At 44.7% G+C, this 17,638-nt stretch overlaps 2 protein-coding genes across 38 annotated transcripts; both read right to left on the reverse strand.

The window, feature by feature from the left end:
- LOC110436470 (pheromone-processing carboxypeptidase KEX1-like) lies at positions 209 to 1,507 on the reverse strand. The gene is made up of 4 exons (XM_021463571.1): positions 1,499 to 1,507; positions 1,253 to 1,381; positions 888 to 1,169; positions 209 to 460 (listed from the first exon to the last, which is right to left on the reverse strand). The coding sequence occupies exons 1-4, from the start codon at positions 1,505 to 1,507 to the stop codon at positions 209 to 211; spliced, it is 672 nt and encodes a 223-aa protein (XP_021319246.1).
- Positions 4,485 to 17,242, reverse strand: LOC8075269 (serine/threonine-protein phosphatase 7 long form homolog). 37 transcript variants are annotated; one of them, XM_021462325.1, is made up of 14 exons: positions 16,770 to 17,242; positions 13,648 to 13,740; positions 13,330 to 13,415; positions 12,977 to 13,130; positions 11,978 to 12,865; positions 7,075 to 7,344; positions 6,799 to 6,993; positions 6,334 to 6,706; positions 6,131 to 6,259; positions 5,843 to 6,045; positions 5,488 to 5,779; positions 5,305 to 5,397; positions 4,864 to 5,229; positions 4,485 to 4,784 (listed from the first exon to the last, which is right to left on the reverse strand). In XM_021462325.1, the coding sequence occupies exons 7-13, from the start codon at positions 6,948 to 6,950 to the stop codon at positions 4,891 to 4,893; spliced, it is 1,581 nt and encodes a 526-aa protein (XP_021318000.1). In that variant the 5' UTR covers positions 6,951 to 6,993; positions 7,075 to 7,344; positions 11,978 to 12,865; positions 12,977 to 13,130; positions 13,330 to 13,415; positions 13,648 to 13,740; positions 16,770 to 17,242; the 3' UTR covers positions 4,485 to 4,784; positions 4,864 to 4,890. The 37 variants fall into 37 exon arrangements, 33 of the variants coding, with proteins under 33 accessions (XP_021318000.1, XP_021318001.1, XP_021317996.1 ...); XM_021462326.1 differs by having other exon boundaries at positions 13,330 to 13,427; XM_021462321.1 differs by having other exon boundaries at positions 13,330 to 13,449.

The following is a 17,638-nucleotide window of genomic DNA, read 5'->3' on the forward strand; positions in this document are numbered from 1 at the left end:
AAAACAAACAGTGCTGGGATCATTCGTGTTTATCAGCTAGCAACATGATGAGCATACTTAACATCTTCAAAAGGTGCACACATGCAGAGAGTTAAGTAGCATTGTTCGAGTTTACTCTCGAGATGTCACTCCAAAAGATCATCATAAAGAAAAGCACAGAGCTATAACTAGATGCGAATAATGCAGGAATGTATAGGAAGGCACTAGATCATTTCTGCCTCTTGGCAGGTGGCTGATCCTCACAGTCACTGCCATCTTTGCTGTCATTATCACTGCTTGAATCCTCAGAGCTGAGCTGATCATCATCATCATCATCCTCATCTTCTGCATTGTCCTCGTACTCGTCCTCGCCTCCTGAGGAATCATCACCGTCGTCGTCGTCATAACCATCACCTCCACTCTCACTATCATTATTGTTATCATCCTCTGAATTGTCTTCGGTTCCTTCTATAGAATCCGTCTAAAAAATGACGGTTATACAATGTCAGAACATCAACAGGAAGAACAGATATGGTGAACAAAGCAGCACACACATCATACACAGGTGGAACAATTCTAGTCGATTTTCAGGGCTATCTAATCAGGTTACCTAGTGATATTTCTTCAAATGTCAGCTGGTTATGGAAATTAAATCATAGCGACAGAAGGCTATAGCATCCCTGAGTAATTTGCACTTACAGGTGAGTCAAGGAAAACGAATGGTGGCTCCTCAAAGTTGTGATCAAGATATGAATGTAGCACAAAGCTTTCCTCAATGGCATGTGAAAGCCAATAATCCAGTGACCAACTCTCATGTAACGGCTTAGAACAGACCAATTTCTGTCGCAATGTAAGAGGACCCCCGGGCAGGACAACAATATATCCTGAGCTTCAGACAATAGGAATACTCGAGGTATGCTTTCATCATCATAATTATCGGGGCCATAGATCAGGCTTGCCATGGGTGGTGCAATAGTTTGCTTAAGCGACCAGGACTTGTCATAAACCCACAGTTGTATAGGACCATCTAGCCACGATTGGTGATCTGACGCACCAGTGGCCATGGCCAGCCCTTCCTGCTGGAAATTCAGTAGCTGAATTGGTCTCCAAAGATCATGCTCGATACCATCAAATGGGCTACCAATCCAACTGAATTTCTCCACCTTGGTATCAAACAACACAACATTGTACTTTTTCATCGAAAGAGAATAAACTGGAAACCAGTACAGACAGTCTCCATGCTTGATAGGGGACCTCATGTAAGCAGCACCACCTGGGTTGCACTCCAGTATATATGATAGCCATCCTTGGTGTAGTACAAGATCCGGAGCTCTCTACTTTGTCCTCCAAGCAGCGAGTCATCACTAGCATAGAACGCCAAAATGCCACAGCCATTGTGACCCTAGATGGTGATATCATGTAAGGGCGTTAGACGTCCCCAATGGTGGGTGAAGGGATAGTAGGCCACGAGCTGAGAGCCGATAGACATGAGAACAAGACCATCACAAGTCCCATGTACCTTGTACATCTGGTTGGGTCAGGGCCGTCCCCGGGGAATTTTTTTTATTTTTAGCCTAAATTAAAAAAAATTTCAAATTTAGGCCGGTTTGCAAAGTTTTTTCAAAACTAGGCCATTTGGCCCCGCCACCATGGCGGGGTACACCCTGCCACGTGGCATTTGCATGGCCTCGGTGGCTAACGTGGGCTGACGTGGACCCCGTCGTGGATCATGGCGGGGTAGGGGTACCCCGCCGTGGATCATGGCGGGGTATGCCCACGTCCTACTTAGCCGGCCGAACGGCCACCTCTTCTCATTTCTCTCCCTCTCTCACACCCGAGCTCCGCTCTTCTCCAGTGCCCCTCCGCGTCGTCCTTCACCCCCATTGCCCCGCCTCGGCGCCCCTCCCCGCTGCGGCCGGCCGTTCGCGGTCGTTTTCCTGGCCACTCCTCGTTTGAAGAAGGTAAATTTCTTACAACCTTTACGTTTCCATAGTTTAGATAAGTTCATTTGTTTATTTTTAATATGTTTAGTAAATCTCTTGTTACGTTACTTTGTTTAGTTATGTGATTTGTGTTGAATTATTTTCGCGTTTTTAGACGGAGGACTCGTATCGTGAGTCGATTTGGCGACAAAAGAGTCATCCTAGAGAGTTGTACACCGATGTGTCTTGCAAGGATGCCCCCTGGCCTCCCGAGGAACCTATTCCTAACTGTGATTGTGGACATCCGGCACACATGAGCCAGTCGAGACATCCGGATACTGCGGCACGTTGCTTCTATACATGTTATGTTGTAGCATAAGTCACTGTGCCCTTTGTTTTTCTTATTGGTTTTTTATGTTTTTATTCCCAATGAGACAATTGAAACTCTTTTGTAGCCCTACTTCCGGTGCTTTTTCTTCCAATGGATCGACGGGCCGGACAAGTTTGACCTAAGAATTCTGCTTTTCTACCCCGACGTTGATCATTGCAAACGTGAGTTGTTTACTCGCTGGGTTCCGCCCCCCCCCCTAACCCTCCTCCTATGACGGAGGAAGACAAGGCCGTCGCCTCTGCACGGCGGCTCGAGGATCCTCCAAAGTGTCATTGCGGAGAACAAGCCGTGATAAATCCACGGAATGAACAAGAGTTCATTTGTCCTCTGCGGCGTGAAGTAAGTTTTGAGTCAATCTTAAAATCTCAGTTCTTATATGTGTGTTCTAATGTGTTCTTTTTGTAGGATCGTGGTTTTCGAAAGTGTCGTTTCGCGGAGTGGATCTATGGTCCAAAGAGCCATTGGCCAGAGCCTGAGAAGCAGGAGGAGGTTCCAGAGTGGAAGAAGAAGCGGAGGTCTATTGCGCCTCCCGTGTTGTGCAAATGTGGTGTTGAAGCTAGCTATGGCCTAGTCCCTCCAGGTCTTGGGATTGGCCACTTCTGTGGCCACATGATCGACTATGATGAGGTTTGCTAGGACTGTGCACATTTAGTACTACTGTGCTCATATATTTGTTTTTGTACGCTAACTTTGTATTCATATATTTCTTGTAACAGAGCACTCAGAAATACAAATGGGAATCATCTGATGATGTGTTTAAGTTCAAAGATGAGTATAAGGCAAGAGTAGCAGTTCGCAAGATGAGAGGTTATCCTACAAACTACGCCACTGATTTTGTGAAGGACCATAAGAAGAAAATGCTTGCATTTGCCTAGGATTTGCGTGTTCGCAACCCTGCGAGTATTGCATGGAAGAAGTGGTCCGAGGTGAGGGAAAAGGAGATAGAGGAGTACCATTCAAGGAAGGCTGAAGAGGATGCAAGGAAGGCTGCGGAGGAGGCTGAGAGAGCTGAGATGCAATGCTTGAACGATACTATTGCCTCATTATGTGCTAGTGAGTCATTTCATTTTTGAAAGTCAAACTTTTTGTTTCTCTGGAATGAATATGTTATTAATTCTTTAAATTTATTCTTACAGAGATTGGATGCACCGGGAACTGGCAAGCAGATGTGGGTCGTGCTAAGTACACGGAGAATAGGATATTAGGGCGGGACGTTGGAGTTGGTGGCACCGCTAGCCGTCCGATTGTGGTCGAAGAGGAGGCCGAGGCGGAGGAAGACGACGACACCAGAAGGATAGGCGACCTCATTCGTCTTGCCGAGGAATTGGGGTACCCTCAGGACGAGCATGACTATGAAATGGGAAGAATAGGCGAGCTACTTCGTCTTGGAGAGGAGGGTGAGGCGTCAGGACCGATGCCTGTCGGTGCCTTAGACGAGGGTGAGGCTGCATACAACAACCAGAAGACATCGGTCGTCGACTCATGGTGGCCAACAGACATGATCGAGGAAGAGGGACAGTTATACTCTCAGGCCGCATAAGAGGCAGAGGCGGCTTACTACGAGAGACAGGCCAGTGAGGCCAAGGCAGCGGAGGCGAGCATGGGTAAGGAGGTTGTAGTGGACGATTGGGAGTCCGAGGACGAGTTGCTTACGCAGTGGTGCACACAGTTTGATTGATGTGGTAATGTATGTGAGTGGCTTAGGGATGAGATTTTTGTACTTTGAAACTTATCATGTAATAATTTGTATTCCGACGTATTTCAATTTGATCGCTTCTCGCCAAAGTCCACAGCTGTCTGAATGTTTAACTAACATAACAATTTAAAAGATTTACTAATATTTTTAACTAATATAACATTTAAAAGTTTTGTTTCTTGCATGTTTAACAGGTTTACTAGCTAGTTTTTATGGAATATTTACTGCACATGGGGTTCTGGCCATTTTGAGTAGTGCCATGAAAGGTACATGGGGTTCTCGGCATTTTCTGGCAACCCCGCCTTGGCTGGTGGTGGGTTAGGGGTACCCCGCCATGTACCATGCCAGGGTACCCCTAACCCGCCACCAGCCATGGCGGGGTTGCCAGAAAATGCCCAGAACCTTTACTGCACTGCCTTTGTTTGGTTTTTGTCGTGCTAAGTAGTGGTTCGCAGCTGGTTTGGCAAGATAAAAATATTTACGCAAATACCAAAGATACTAGAGAATGAACAACTAAAATAATTCTCACTAATGTTTAAAAAAGGTACATCAGTTGTACAATCAAGACCAACATGCTGGAAATAACAATATGTCACAGGTACTACATGACAAGTCTAACCTGCTAAACATGTCTAGTCTAATCATCGCCAGGGGTGTAGCGGTTTCGCGGCTTCCGTCGCCTCTTAGGATTGGTAGGCACCACGTTGCTTGTCTACCCCACGTCCGTGCGGTCCCGCCGCTGCCTCTCGCGTTGCCGCCTATCGACACGCTCCAACTCCTGTGTGGACGTAGTACCCTGCAAACAAGCACCCTAATGAGCAACTCTAATTTTTGAATCATGCAAATATAGAAAAGTAAAAGCACAGCATAGGCACCTGGTGCTCGACGTGTGTGTACTCCTCCTATGTGTACTCCACCCCCTGTGTACCAATAGGAGCACCACCTAGTTGTGAGGTACCCATCTCCTCATGACCGGTGAACTCCCACCGTAACTCGTCGTCGTCGTCGTCGCCACTAGTCGTGGAGTACTGAAGGGCCTCGTCCTCATCGTCCTCGTCCGCTGGACCCTTCCCTGTGTACTGCGGAGTACGTACAGAGGAAGAAGCGGCCCTAGCCGAAGCAGCGCTGGTGGACATCAAGGCCGTCTGGCTCCTAGACAACATGGGGTTCAACGGAGGCTCATACGTCGTGTCTGCACAGCTCAGCTTAGCCGCTAACTTCTTGCAGCCCTTTTTGATTTTCTACAGGATAAAATGACAACATGCATTATTGAGTTGTAATTGACTTGTAATAATGAATTATTTTGTCGAAAGTACCTTGACAAAGCTGTGAAGAGGGTTGCTCTTGTCGTCTCTAGTCCGGAAAAGTTGCCTATTAGCTTCCTCGAAGTAGTTTGACAACTGTTGTGACTACAACATCACACACAAGATTAACTCGATCATTTGGACAACTGTTGTGCCATAAACATCAAATAATAGATGAAAGTCCAAGGTACTTACCACATATCTATTTAAGGGGGCCCTAAGAACCTGTTTGTCAACCCTTTGCGCCTCGTCGAACGCATCGGTGATGTCATCCTCACCACTCTCATCTGCAGGGGTGTTGGTGTACGGGACCATGAGATGAGTCCTCGTACTCCGGTGCAGCCACTGTAGGTACTCCATCCATCTGGCTGGGTCGTGCGGTGGTAGTTCGTTGAGGAGGGGAACCTGCCTGTGATACCAAGTCTGCAAATGTGCTTCGTGCCTAACCGCCCAATCCTTTTGCGTGGACCGAAACCTACGATCAATCCTACAAAAACATATTGCATTAGCAATGAGCCACTTAATGGTAACAAACAAAGTGTCATCATACCTATGCAGCTCAGCGTTGGTGGAATACAGCGGTGGAATCCCCTGCAGCCTCCCGAACTGTCTGTAAACCCTGCAAGGGTAGTGCATCTCAACCACATGAAAGAAGATCAGTGGGCCATCGTAAAGCCAATCGCTATCCTCCTCATCGCAGCGTGGACTAAGGTACCCCTCTAGCTCCCACCGAGACCACGGTGTCCATGTGACCTGCAAAATTTGCAAACTTATTTTTAGTATTTCAAAATAAAACGCATTAATAGTGCATTTAGTACTAAATGTGAATTGAACTTACGTAGTTGTGTGTCAACACGTCTAGCTCGTCAGTGTACTGCCTATACCTCCTGTCTGGTTCGCCCCTGACTACCTTAGCATCTCTCCAGAGAAAAAGGATGGTGGGTCCAACATCTTCATGCACCCATACCTTCAAGTAACACAAACATAGTGTCACAAATGCCTTAAGTGTTATGAAGAAATCGAAATAGCCAATGCACTTACAGGCAAACCCAGAGGTTTAGTGGGCCTTCCAACTGAAAAACGCTCCCAAATCCAAACCTGAAGTAGATATGAGCAGCCACCTAGGTTTCCATTCGATGATTGCCGACGACAGGCCTGACAAAGCTGACGGTATGTCCATGCAAGGACCGCACTACCCCAACTGTAGCTGGCAATGTTCTCCAGTGGCTGCATAAGGATCCTCAGAAAAATCCAGCTGATGCTATCTCCTGAGGAGTCAGGGAACAAGAAAGCCCCCAAGAAGTGCCACAACCACACCTTTGCATACATCTCCACCTCATGATCTGGAGCATTAGGCGGTGCTCCTGCACCAAAGTTCTGGGTAATCCAAGATGTCGACACTCCTGAGGTCTTCCTGCAATTACAAGTAAACCATTATTCTATAAATATAGATGTATCTAAAATGGTTGTATTAGTAATTTCAATGGGACTCAAATATGAACTTACTTTGTGCCTTTAACTTCAGCATCTGATGGCCGCCTGCCACAAAACTGCTCCACCAAGTCTAGCCAAGTAGACTCATCGACGACCCCAGTCACCAGATGACCAGACAAACTCAAACACAATATCATCTTCACATCCTGCAATGTGATAGTCATTTCTCCACAAGGTGTGTGGAAGGTGTGCGTCTCTGGTCTCCACCTGCATCATTATAATGTTGTGTATATCAATTATTTGACGGCACATATTTACCAAACAAAGTAATGTAAAATGCAATGTTACCTATCAACAAAAGCAGTAAGAACTGCAGGGTCTAGAGTGGGGAGTGCACTGTTGTAGACCTAGACGATCTCAAGAAAGCCTGCACGACGAATGTACGGCGCGTATCGCTCGTTCCAGCTGTGTACATGGTGCGTGCGACCACGAAGCGCACACAACGGCCTCTGCTCCTCCGACAAGGCCTTGGCCTGGTGGTCCTTGTCGTAGTCCGCCTCAATGAGGCTAAAGCAGGGATGAGGTGCCCGCGCCGCCATCTTGCCACCCTGAATCCACCTGTTTCAAAAATGAAAGAAACAACATTAGTACATTTAATAACATTAGTAATAAGACAAAGTAAGCAAATTTGAAGATGAATAACATAAATGCATGTTTACTAATAATTTTGATAAGCACAAAGATTAATAAACAACCTCTTGTCTATCCCTCCTATGAAATCTAGCGTTATGACCAGGTTTCTTGCAAATGCTGCATAGGTTCTGCGCACGTTCTTCGTTGAAGTCGCCGCCACCATACATGTCATCGCCATAACCTTTCATATTGTCCATATCACCTTTGAGTTGCTTCTTCTTCCTCCTTCCCTTCCCTACCTTTTTTAGGTCCGGATAAGGCACATAGTCCTCACCATAATATGGACTGCGACTCGTCAAGGTATGGCTCGAAGCTCTTCTCCCAAACATTTAGGGTGTTGGCACGGAGATACAAGGGTGACATGTATGGTTCAACTGTATGGTCAAAACCTCTAAGCCGACAAGACGTAATCATGTGTGAGCAAGAGGCATGCATGATCTGAGGTACGTTGCAACTGCATTCTACTTTTTCAAGATCCACACGGTACGTTCGCCCACCAAATCGTTCGCCGCCAAGGTTTGTGCCCCCTCTAGCTCGTACGCTAAAAACAAGTCTATCTCGTCCATAGGCCTCGTCAACCTGTTGCTTGGACAACTCCTCAGCCTCCTGCAAATATTCGTGTGCAGCCTTCCCCCATCTTCCAAGCTCCTCTTCATTCCTTAGGGCTAGGCCATACCGCGTAACAAAATATTCATTGCACTTCTTAAAAGAGAACTCAACAATACCGGACACTGGTAGAGATCGAACGCCTTTGAACACACGATTGAAAGACTCAGAGGAGTTTGTTGTCATTATGCCATACCGAAACCCACCCTCATCATATGCTAATGCCCACTTCGCTTTATTTTCCATCTGCTGATCTAACCATGCCTTGCCCGCTCGGTTCAGCATCTTCTGTAGTTCCGCCATTGTCTTCTTAAACTCGTGTTCCATACGTTTATTACAAAGTTCCTTTAACTTGTCTGCCACCTCCTTCTTCCGTTGACGACACCAGAAATTTGCGGCAAAATGCCTCATGCACCAACGTGCACTAGGGGTGGGTGCCCATCAATGTGTTCACCGGCAGCATTAAGAATTCCAATGTGACGGTCCGATATCAAACAAATGGTGCGAGAAGGACTAAGGACGTGAAGACGGAGCAGACGCATGAACCATGACCACGAATCATTGTTCTCCCCCTCTGCCAAAGCAAAAGCCAGTGGCACAATCTGATTCTCAGGGTCTACAGCAGCAGCCATCATCAATGTCCCTCTGTACTTGCCGGTGAGGAATGTGCCATCAACTAGAACAACTGGCCGGCAATACTGAAATGCATGCTTATACTGATCAAAATACCAGAACACACAGTACAGAATATGCCTCAACGGGTTCTGAAGAAAAACCCTCCTGTGTATATGAACCATCTCATGCCAGGGTTGAAGTGTTGCATTGCACACAAAATGTGTGGAACCCTGTCATAGGCTTCCTCCCAACTACCCCACCGAATTGCCAGGGCAATTTGCTTTGCCCGCCAAGCCTTTCCATATGTTACCTCATACCCAACAAAAGTGACTATGGTCTCCTGCAAGAAAGACACCGATACGTCGTTGTCCTTATCTACAAGACCCAATATACGGCGAGCAAGGTACCGAGCCATCAACTGGGGATGGTACCGTTTGCCCTTGTTAGTCTGGCATCTGTGGGGCTGCTCCACTGAAGTTACCTTCCACTTCCCATCACTCGACCGTTTCCGTGCATTCAACTTCCACGAGCACGGGAACCCTGCCTTGCATACTATTTGGAATTTTACCTCCTTGTCGGAACACCGAACCGTGTAGGGCCTATGATGATACACAACATAGTCCTGAAGGAACAACTTCATCTCAGACATCGTATTGAAAAGTATTCCCTTCCTGAGTATTAAATTTTGATGGTTGTACAATGATTCCTTACATATCTGCAAACCCGTGTCACAAACCGCCATAGGCGACATGCTGACATCCATATAATTTGGAACACCGGTAAAGGGCAAGCCAGCCTCCCTCAGCTGTGTAAGCTCTGCCGATGTATAAGAGGGTGGTGCAACGTAAGGTTCCGCCTCCCTAACCCGGCCCCATCCTTCATATTCCTCTCCATCACCTGGATACCCTGTGGCTAAATTGCCCTGAGTCTGCATTGCATGAAGTACCTCAAGCGACACTCCTGAGGGCATGCCACGAACCAGTGCACACATGGCAGGTGAACCTCCTTCCTCATTTTCTGATTCGTCAGAATCAGAGCAAACATCATCACCAATCATTTCATCCTCTGCCGCCTCATTCTCCTCCTGTTCAAACTCGTCTACATCAAAATCATTGCTTATATAACCAACTGGAGGAGAATGAACCTGCTCCTGCGTCCAATTACCATCCAAGTCCATACTCTCCATAGTTTGTTGGACCTGCACACCACAATCACCACCGTCGTCGAAGGACGGCTCCTCATTCTCAACATTCTCCAACACCAACTCAGCCATGCCCACATTCGAACCTTGGATGACCCTATTGTATCGGGACCACTCAGCTTGGTTGCACAAGTCCATCATCACATAGTGTGCCCTATTCTTTCCAACTTCAAACCTACCCTTTAGTGTGAAAGCATCGCCAAACTTTAAACTCAAACGGTCACATAGATCGCTGAAACTAGGGAGGCCATCAAACCATTCCAATTCCTCGGACATATCCTCAAACTGACAATCATCTCTCCTAACACTTCCTCCGTAAAAAACTCTTACACCGTAATCCATCTACAAAACGATTTGACTTCCGATCAATAACTAAAAATTATGGTAGTACTAACCAATACGATAGTACTAATTACTACATTACTAACTAACTAATGAACTAATTACTAACATAACTAACTAAATAACTTACATAAGTAAATTATTACCTCTACTAATATTAATTAACTAACTAACTAATGAACAAATTACAAACATAACTAACTAAATAACTTACATAAGTAGGGGGCCTTCGAGCGGCCGAGGTAGGGGGCAACGCCTCCAAGGCCGAGCAGGCCTTCGAGCGACCGAGGGAGGACGGGGCGAAGCCGGAGGGAGCCGGGGCAGGCGGCCCCGACCACGCACGGCCACCGGCGAGCGCGGGGGACGCGGGGCGCGGGCCGCGGGCGCGCCGGGCGGGCGCGGGGCGTGGGGCGGGGCTCGGCTGGCGCGGGGCGCGGCGAGCAGGAGGACCGCGGCAGGGCGCGGCGGGCAGGCGGGGCCGGCGGACGCGGCGCGGCGGCGGTGCGACCCTGCGATTGCGGGGCGAGGCGGGGCGCGTTGTGTGACTCACGGGCTCGGTGGGCCGTTTTGTCAGGGCCAACCCCGCCATGATGTGCGGCGGGAAAGTCAAACCTGCCATGATCCACGACGGGGTCCCCTAACCCGCCATGGATCGTGGCGGGTTCCACGTCAGCACGGGCTGGCAGGTGGCCGCCACGTGGCAGGGTGTACCCCGCCACCATACATGGCAGGGTGTTTTTGTCCCGCCATGCATGGTGGCGGGGCCAAACGGCCTAGTTTTGAAAAAACTTTGCAAATCGGATCAAAATTGAAATTTGTTTTAAATTTGGGCTAAAAATAAAAAAAATTCCCCGGGCAAGTGCAGCATGAGCCACGGCGCACGGCCTCCAAATGCTATAGGCCTCCAAATATATAATACTTTATATAGATAAGCACATCATTAGCTACGGCCTTTGGCCCATTAGCAAGCCAAATTATGCAGCGTGCAGCACTACAGCCTAATAACTTGTTGGCCGGCCGCTAGTGCTAGTCTGTCTAGACGGTGGGCATTGACATCAACTAGTGTAAGCCGCGCGCATTTGCGCACGTACGCAAATTTGTATTTTGATTTCGACATAGTCACATTGCTTATAAAGGTGAATTGATGCAAGGACATAATGCAAATATACAGAGAGATAGAACAGGCTAGGTAATAGTTGTTCACACTGAAGAGACATCGCTGGGTTATATACATATCTAATGAAGTACATAAGTAGGCTAATACTGAATATTATATACAGGTACGTATCGACATAGTCATCATGCTTATAAGGAAGGTGCATTGATGCAGGGACATAACGCAACCACAGAGAGACTGGACAAGCTAGGTAATAGTTATTCGCACTAGAGAGACGTCGTCACTGATGGGTTGTATACATATCTGATGAAGTACATAAGTAGGCTAATACTTGATATTATATACAGGTACGTATATGATAGATAGTGCAGCGGTGGGTCCCTGGTGAGGGTTTCATTCTCTGTTGTATGAGAGAGAGCAGCGAGGCCTATGGCACATGTCGAGTGGAGGTCCTAGAGTGGGTGCTGCACCTGTCGAAACCATGTTACAACACAAATAAGGGCTCGTTCGTTTTGCCCTCCTTCCTTCTGGATTCATTCCTGGGGATCAAATCTAATACAAATTATCATAAGATTCCAGGTTGGAATCAATCCCGGCGTCCATTCCTTGTGAAACGAACAGGCCCTAAATGTGAAACTTTAGAGTTCTGTAGTTTAAAATTGGATATTGATACTTACTAACTTAACAAATTCCTTCATTTCCTACTTATTGTCTCCATACAGTCATGACCTACATCCGAGAATGATTGGAGATGTGAAGAGCCCAGGTCAAAAGTTGAACAGTTCAGACGTCAAGGTTATAATTTTTAAAAGACAAAATTGATAGGTATCATATACATACCAAAATGCTTTGGCTATGTCTGAATGAAGTGTGCTACAGCATAGACCCAAGTTGGAAGCTTCATTATTTGAGTACATTATTCTACTTTAATCAGGTGAAAAAAAGATCCTAAGCAACCTAAATCATTCTATGAAGCATAACTGGTGGTCAGCTAAAAGAATTCAAAGGAAAAAACACATATAAAGAGTAATTTGTAACTTGTTTGAAAGTTAGCATATCTTTTCAGTACCATAGGTCTCATGGAAGTCTGTAGATATCCATAGCCAAATTTGATAGAGGCACCAAAATAGAGCAAACTGAAAATAAATAAATAAATCTTGAGCATATTACTTTTTAACTCCGCAAGGCTTGGAACCTTGAAGCCAAGTGGTCTAGGTAATATGACTAACTTCTGTACCATTTCAATAGATATAAAGATTTTTTGTGAACTCTGAAAGAAAAAATGAACAATTATGTCAAAGCAAGAGATAGCCGATAGCTCTATGAGATTGAGGAACGCGTCACTTAAATTGACAAATGCCTAGAACAGCAACCAATGTTTAGAACGACGTGCAACTATATTGGCAACCTAAGATGCAAGTACGACGTGCAGTAGGGAACCAAAGCGAAACTTAGAAATTACCACTTACAATTCAGTGCACAATTGTACCTGACTTATTGAAACTTTGGGGATTCCATTGAGCTTCCAGGTAATCTTGTCACTGATATTTTTAGTCCTTGCTGACCTAGACCAAGTAGCAAAAGCGGTTTCGTCAAACCTATGATATAATCTGACTCAAACGATCTTAAAACATGAAGGTTGCCCATAGATGCAGCATAAGAAAGAAGGAACATACTAAAAATGCTTAGCAAACATTTTTGGTGATTCGCAGAACCTCCCATCATTGTCTGCCTTCTCCAAGACTATTGAGACACTCAGTGTTCGAATTGACATGTATATGTGGGCTTACACCACACATGAAGAGAAGAGGCCATTGTAGGAACATGTTCCTGTGAACAGTAGGAAAATAAGAAAGCACAAAAATGTGTCACAGTGTTGTCACTTCTTTACCCAAGAATAGCCGACATCACATACGAAATTTACAAAATTATAGGGCGTATATAGGAAGGAAATACGGTGACAAATGAGAATGAAATTGAACCAAAGATGATGAAAGAGAAAATTGGAGAAAAGCATACACAAAAATACCTTGCCACTGGCCTCAAGTACTTCAACATGGAATCCCTCGAGGCAGGCATTTTCAACTTCACTGGCCTCTAAGCAGAGGCCAATGCCTAGAGAGGAACCTAGCTTTGTTTAGGAGCGTAGCTTACATTTGTCAAGGAGGTAAAAGGGTTGGACAACTATGCAACTGATTTGAATTAAGTGACGTACATGGAAAAAAGGAACATTAACACTGAGAGGAACATGGAAATTTGACATTTCAAGCAGGTTTTAATTATGATGGATTACATAGGACTGAGGAACCGTAATACAAAAGTAAATACAGTAAAAGGGTATTCTTACTGTTTCTTTTGGAGGAAGGCATGACTATGCAAGTCGGCAACAGAGAAAAATATTAACCTGTATATCCTGTAGCATTACAGCAGAAATGACCACCTATTCAAATAAGAAGGAGAATCTCGCATGAGTTTATGGCCAAAATAATGGTAGAAATGAAATCTATTGGCATCTTGATGCAAAGGTAACAATCATCACAATAAAAAATAGAGCAGTAAGCAAACAAATCCAAAACTTGGGAATTTCTAGAACATGCAGTGACCATAAAAATCAGCCCATGTACTCATCATAATTTTTAGAATTTGCAGTGACCAATATATCATAATTTCAGGAGCCTGTAAATCAAGGTAGGCAAGATCTTTAATGGCCTACTGAATATCGCTTCACACCAGTATTTTTCTAATCAAGTTGCAGATATAGAAATTCAGTGGCTGCTTATAAGGTCCCAACCTATACAAACTTGTACTAACCAATAATTGGCTCTGAAATCATAAAAATAGAGCATGTGTTCCACCACTCGTAGAATTTATAGTGATCTACATTTGATTTTCAGACACCATCTGAATGAAAAAAATAGGGAAAACGGAGGAGTATTTCCTATCCCTCACCTGTACATATCTATTTTACAATGCATGATGTAAGCTAGATATCGTTTGCAACTTTCAACTCGGCTAAATATATTTCAGATAAAATGTATACTAAGCATCTATGCAAGAAGTAGGAAAGATCTTTTATATCCTAACGAATATCACTTTGTACCTATATCTTTTTATGAGGTTGCAGATATAGAAACTCACCGACCATTTAGAAGCTACCAGCCTTCACAAACTCTTGATAACCAATAGTAGGTGCCAAAATCATCAGAATAGGTACAGGTATACAGCTGCGCTGGTAGGTCTTAGAATTTTATAGCTATTTGCATGTGATATTCAAACTTCCTTTGTGTGACACAGTCTAGTTAGGTATTATATGCATGGTTCAATTGTGCCATATATATTCTAAAGTTTTAGCTGAACTCAAAAGAACTCTCATAGGACCCATGATACACCATCAGCAATTATAGTAAAAAGCATTCTGCAGAGAGCACCTAGTCTAAAGAGAAGAGAAGAAAAATAAGAGTTGTTTTTAACATCCAAGATTTTTTATTAGGCCAACGGCAAACTCGATAACAGTTTGAGGAGGTGGCAGGCTAAGAGGCAGGATTTATCATACTACAAGACCATAGGACTCCAGTAAAGATGTAATGAGTCCTTCAGTTGACCGATGACCTGCATAATTAGGAGGAAATAAGCAACATTCTCAATGTTTGTGTACATGACCCTTCTCGACGTTTGTGTACATGACCATTTGCAGGTCTTGATTTTCAGATCAAATCAAATAAGCCACCATTAAAAAAAATAGGACATTGCAAATAAACCTAAGAATGTATAGAAATGATAAACTAAAATCCTTCAAAGTAATGCAGTCCCTATGAGAACAAAAAAAGGGGGAGAGACGGCGATCATTCCTCTTCTCAATCAAGAAGAGAAATCCATGAAAGAAACCTCCCATCCTGAATCCAGTGTTAAGCGCTGACAAAATAATACAGTAAAAAAACAAATCTTCACTACAAATCAGTAATTCTAAATCTAAAGTCGTAGCAGTCAGCATGCACATAAAAAGTCAGTTCCACAACTAATTTAGGAAAAATACTATTAGCTGTCTTGGTTAAATAAACCAGTGAACAATCAGCAAAAAATATATTGGTCCATAGTACATAATTTTAATATTTGTCTTGAAAAAGCACCAGGTCAAGTTGAAGAAATTCAGTCATGACAGTGTAAAGACAAGGAGGTGAAAATCATGGACTAAATAAGAATTAGGCACCTTTACTAAAACATGAGACAGGAAAGGTAATAAGCATCATATATTGACCATTCACATGGATCAACACAGGACCTGCAGTCCTACACTGACGTATGCAAAGTGACTAAGGCCCTAAACAAAGTCCTAAACTCACCTATTTTCTGGAGATATCCTAGGAAGATCATGCTGGATAGCACACTCCAAAAGCCCATATACCTTGACAAATATTTGAACAGAAACTAAAACTATATGCTATGAACCTATTTATGTGAAATGGAACCTGTAAGGGTCTTAATAAGTCTTAGAAACTAAAGAGAGCATGTGTCACCTGGGACATACTAAATTGTTTTTTATCATAAAAAAGAGATATTGTCTCACCTGGACCATAGTAAATTGGTTTTTATATTTGTGAAATTGCAAATGCACTGCATTTAGAACAAAAAACAGTAGCCAAAAATGGATGACCTGCAAGGGTCTTAATAAGTCTTAGAAACTATAGAGAACGTGTCACCTAGGACATAATAAATTGTTTTTTATCATAAAAAAAGAGATAATGTCTCACCTGGACCATAGAAAATTGGTTTTTATATTTGTGAAATTGCAAATGAGTACTATATCCTGCATTTAGAACAAAAAACAGTAGCAAAAAATGGACGAAGCAAGTTGAAGCAAAAAAAGAAAATGTAGCAGAAAAGGCACAATATATACTAACCTCCAAACTGTACTGAGCAGCATGGACAATGTTGCCTAAGCCTAAATGTATTAGATAATGGACCAAGAGAACAGGAGCAAAACATATAAGGACAAAAACAGAGAGGATAGATCTGTTGCAAAACGGAACAGCAGTACCCATTGCAGGCACCCGACTATGAATCTGCGCTGAGTAAATTCATCATTGGCAGTGGGGTGTGCTCAGTAGTATAACAACCAACAAATTAAACATATTAAACCGATGTTGGAAGACATCATTGATAATGGAATTATGTTCAGTAACAACTGCACAAGATGTAGGAACCAATAAAAACCAAACAACTCTGCTATATAATTTTCTGAAACAAAATTTGGTAACCCACTGCTGACCAAGTAAAGCAATTGACATGGAAGACTAAAATATTTAATCATCATTGCATAATTCCAATGCCTCAGTTTGAGAAATCTTCATCATTGCACAATCCCCAAAACCTCAGTACATAACATGAAGAATAAAACAACTAATCATCGCACAATGACGGATGTCAGGTGCACACACGATCCGGGGGGACGAGGAGAAGAGGATGAGGTACCTCTAGATCTGACTGCCCGCCGACCAGAGTCGTGGTCGAGGAAGAGCCATGCACAGACAGAGGCCTGAAACACGGGCAGGTAGGGTTCCGGCGTGCTAGGGTTTCGAGCCCAGGAGCGCACGCGGACTAACGAGAGCAAGCCGTAGAGGGGTGGCAGCCGCAGCGGCGAGCACCTGCAGGGGGCCGCTGGGACCCGTGCACCACTGTGTAGCCCGGCGCTGTTCGCCGGCCGGCGCGCCGCGGCATCGAGAGAGAAAGCAGGGTAAGGCGAAAGGAGAGACTGAGGAGGGGGACAGCAGTAGCCACGTCAAGAGAGAGGGAGAGGGAGAGAGAGAGAGAGAGAGAGAGAGAGAGAGGGGAAGACACGACGGAGACGGAGGCGTCGGTGGAGGCGTAGGTTGCGGGAAGAGAGGAAGCGTCGGGAGAGACCGAAAGGGAGAGGAAGGAGAGCTTTTTTTTTATGGGAGGCATCAATTTTTTTGGGGTGAATTAGAGCGACGTGGCTCAACCAAAAAAGGACGACGTGGCTCAACCGGTGATTAAAAGGCGACGTGGCCGGGGGGAGAAACCAGGGTTGAACATCGGTTTAATATGTTTAATTTGTTGTGACGATCCAAATTCATAGCGTGCGTTAAGTCTCGTCTCTCGTCTTTCATCTCCTATCGCCGCCAGTTCTGTCATCGGGCGCCGGCCGCGATCATCAATCACAAGGAACTGACAACAACAGCCAACACATAGTGAGGTGCCCCCGCTGAGTCCCTAAGGTAATGTTAATCATTCTTTTTTTTCAATTCATTCACAATCACAACACAAAAGCATCGAACTATAAGTGGTGTCTGGTGGGTCGATCACTAAATTTTATTTTATGA

Source organism: Sorghum bicolor, chromosome 6 (genome assembly GCF_000003195.3).
Source record: "Sorghum bicolor cultivar BTx623 chromosome 6, Sorghum_bicolor_NCBIv3, whole genome shotgun sequence".
Classification (NCBI taxonomy): domain Eukaryota; kingdom Viridiplantae; phylum Streptophyta; class Magnoliopsida; order Poales; family Poaceae; genus Sorghum; species Sorghum bicolor.